The 3,425-nt window shown below is 47.8% G+C and overlaps 1 protein-coding gene across 1 annotated transcript in view; it reads right to left on the bottom strand.

The window, feature by feature from the left end:
* Window positions 1-230: 230 nt before the first annotated feature.
* The window catches only part of LOC104959590 (chondroadherin-like protein), a 5,980-nt gene continuing 2,785 nt past the window's right edge, over window positions 231-3,425 (bottom strand). The window contains exons 2-5 of the mRNA XM_010787499.1: window positions 2,533-2,752; window positions 1,940-2,213; window positions 772-1,184; window positions 231-401 (exon numbers count right to left, since the gene is read on the bottom strand). Of these exons, the coding sequence (XP_010785801.1) occupies window positions 231-401; window positions 772-1,184; window positions 1,940-2,213; window positions 2,533-2,752 (1,078 nt within the window). The remainder of the gene's footprint in view (window positions 402-771; window positions 1,185-1,939; window positions 2,214-2,532; window positions 2,753-3,425) is intronic.

Here is a 3,425-nt window from a genome sequence, read left to right as displayed (position 1 = left end):
AAAAATGTAATTACAAAGATACTTCAAGAAAATCACTTCACCGGGTCCAAAAAGACCCACTTATGCATCTAAGGGTTAAGTTTTCCCATTTTTCTTTAATGTATTTGGTCATTGGGGGTTTACAAAGCAATGGAGGAAGAAGTTATTTCAAAAGTGAGGAGATCGGAGGGAAATTGTGAAAAAGAAAATAGATTATGATGTAAAAAAAAAGACGACAAAGAAGACGTGTATTACATGCGCAGTGGCAGCAGAGGGCAGTCACACATCAGAGGGTTGTGGGCCAGGTTGATAACCTCCAGAGAGGAGAGAAGGTGGAGGTCCGGCACCTCCTCCAGAAGGTTCCCCTCCAGGAAGAGACTCCTCAGACCTGGACCCACCCCTGCCAGGGAGCTCTGAGACATCTGGAGCAACAAACATCAGAATACTTTTTCAAGATTCAAGGCTTTTATATGATTGTCATGTGTACATAGCTACAGTGTAGATATGACAATGAAAATCTTAGGTCACAGGTATGGATGTTCTTTCAAAAGTTCAGGTGTCAGTCTTATTGTTCTATTAATATAAAGGGAGGTCAGTTACTCTTTAAAACAGTTGTGGGTACTTTTTACTTGAGTACATTTCGAAGCCCACACTTCTTTACTTTTACTTGAGTAAGGAAGTTTAGTCAGTACCCTCTACTTTTACCAGAGTATTTTTAAACACAAGTATCTGTGCTTCTACTTGAGTAACGGATGTGTGTACTTTTGCCATCCCTGCTTGTGACCCCCTCACCTTCTCCAGCCCCATGTTGTCCAGGTACAGCTCCTTAAGGCTCCTCTCCAGGGGTCTGAAGGCGTTCGGCCCCACCCAGCGGATGGTGTTCTCGGACAGCCTCAGGTCCCGCAGGCTCCCCATCTTACTAAACGCCTCGGTGGGCACCTCCTTCAGCTTGTTGCCCCCCAGGTGGAGCGTGTCCAGGTCCCCCGCCCCCTCCAGAGCTCGAGGGGACACGTTCCCGATGGCGTTCCCGGTGAGGTAGAGCGAGCGCAGGCTCCCGGCCCCCAGCAGGACGTCCGGCTCCAGCCTGGAGATGGAGTTGTTCTCCAGGTGCAGAGCCAGCAGGCTGGGCACCAGGCTGAAGGCTCCCCGGGGGAAACCGGTGAAGCGGTTCTTCTCCAGGTGGAGGTACGTGAGCTGAGGGAGGCCTGAGAAATTAAACGATAGGAATTTAAAGCGCATCTATCTGGTAAATATACCTACTGCTACTTTTTAAAGGTTTCCTATCATAGTATTTTGGGTCTCCGATATAAAGAAATATAAAAAACATGATGTGTTTTGTCCAAAATACCAAACAGATCACCCAGCCATGCCTCGTACCCCTCTATTTCAGCCCTGTTAGAGAAACGCTGATTTTGGGTCCTTAGCTTTAAAAAATCAAATGTAAAAAGAGGGGATGGGAGTTAATGCCTGCTCAGAATCCTACCGAGAGATTTTCAGCTAAATGCTGCCATGATTAAACGCCATATCATGTTCCAAACCACATCAAGGATTATTTCTGAAACCGTATGGAGCTCAAATACTTTTTCTCTTGCGGGTTTACCACAAGGTGAGTTCCTTTTTTTATCCTACTTTTTTACACATAGCCTACTCTCTGTTAGCTCTGAGTGTTAGCGATGCTTGCTAATGTAAACAAAGACCATATTACTTCCAAAACGTAACGCATTGTTTCTGATAGCAACGTTTCCGATATTACGTCATATAGGCAGCAAATCTGGATCAGCTCCGTTGTTCCCCCGTTTTTAGAGATTTGGGTACGGAGGAAAAGAGAGAGGGTTTTATTTTCTGACGCTGCGTGAGTTCCCTGACACACCGGGGACACATGTTTATGTATAAAAGACATCAAAAAGTGCATTTTGCATGATAGTAGACCTTTAAAGTGTTAATGATGCATTTTAAGGACCTTTGAAGGCGTCGGGGCTGAGGGAGGAGAGGTCGTTCTCGGATAGGTAAAGGTAGATCAGGCCCTTCATGCCGCTGAACGCCCCGTCCTCCACCTCCACGATCTTGCAGCGCTGCAGGTGGAGCGAAACCACCTGGGTCACGCCGGGGAAGCTGCTGCTGGGGATGAGGTGGAAGTGGTTTCCTCGGAGGTCCAGGAGCCTCGTGTCCGGAGAAAAACCCCGAGGAACTTTAGTGTGAGCGCGGTTCTCACACGAAGAGTGGTGTGTATCAGCCTGGAAAATATGGGAAGGTTAGAGAGGACAAAACACAATAATCCACTTAATGTGAAGTGTTGGGGAAATCCCATTGCTTTTGCATCCGGCAGTTTCTATGGGCTGTGGACCCGTAGCCTACTACTAGTACACATCTCTGACAGAAAACTTTGGGGTACTCAAGATTTCTGGGTAAAAAACTGAATGTCTGTAGCACAATTCCAAGATTTGAAGCAGGGGACAAAGCTAGCATGGCTACATAAAAACAATATATATAAAAAGTATATGTAGACAAAAAATGTGTGCATCAAGTACCTGAAAACCTGGTAGAGGCACTCACCTCGCAGACGCAGTTTGCCGGACACTTGACCTTGTTCTTTGGCTCCTGAGTGGGAGGAGGAGTGATCCTGGCGGCCTCCTCCCTCTCCGCCCTCAGCATGGCCTCCTGGCTCTGGCAGCGCAGCTCCGGAGGGTACACAGCCTCCAGGCTCTCCCCCGACAGGTGGGCCGGACCTCCACAGGTGCCCAGCAGCTTCACCTTGTTACGGATCGACCATTCCCTGTGAAGGAAAAACCGGCCATGTGACTTCACGTAACCACCGCTACGCTAAAAGTGGCTAATGTTGGGCTGTAAAGGAACTACAGCACGGTCACATGACTTCACGTCACCACCGCTAAGCTAAAGGCAGCTAATGTTGGGCTACAAAGGAACTACAGCACGGTCACATGACTTCACGTCACCACCGGTAAGCTAAAGGCAGCTAATGTTGGGCTGTAAACTAAGGAACTACAGCACAGTCACATGACTTCACGTTACCACCGCTAAGCTAAAGGCGGCTAATGTTGGGCTATAAAGGAACTACAGCACGGTCACATGACTTCACGTCACCACCGCTAAGCTAAAGGCAGCTAATGTTTGTCAGGGTGCAGAGATAGCAAAAGTACAATACTTAACCTTCTGAAAACACTCATTTATTTCCCCCTATGTGGTTCCTCACCACCATCTGTCAGGAGCCAACTGCCTCGGATAGACATTCANCTGTAAAGGAACTACAGCACGGTCACATGACTTCACGTCACCACCGGTAAGCTAAAGGCAGCTAATGTTGGGCTGTAAACTAAGGAACTACAGCACAGTCACATGACTTCACGTTACCACCGCTAAGCTAAAGGCAGCTAATGTTGGGCTGTAAAGGAACTACAGCACGGTCACATGACTTCACGTCACCACCG

The sequence above is a fragment of the Notothenia coriiceps genome, unplaced genomic scaffold, assembly GCF_000735185.1.
Source record: "Notothenia coriiceps isolate Sejong01 unplaced genomic scaffold, NC01 NC01_scaffold00030488, whole genome shotgun sequence".
In the NCBI taxonomy this organism is placed as follows: Eukaryota; Metazoa; Chordata; class Actinopteri; order Perciformes; family Nototheniidae; genus Notothenia; species Notothenia coriiceps.
The sequence above is the reverse complement of the archived record's forward strand: the minus strand, read 5'-3'. Positions and strand labels throughout refer to the sequence as shown.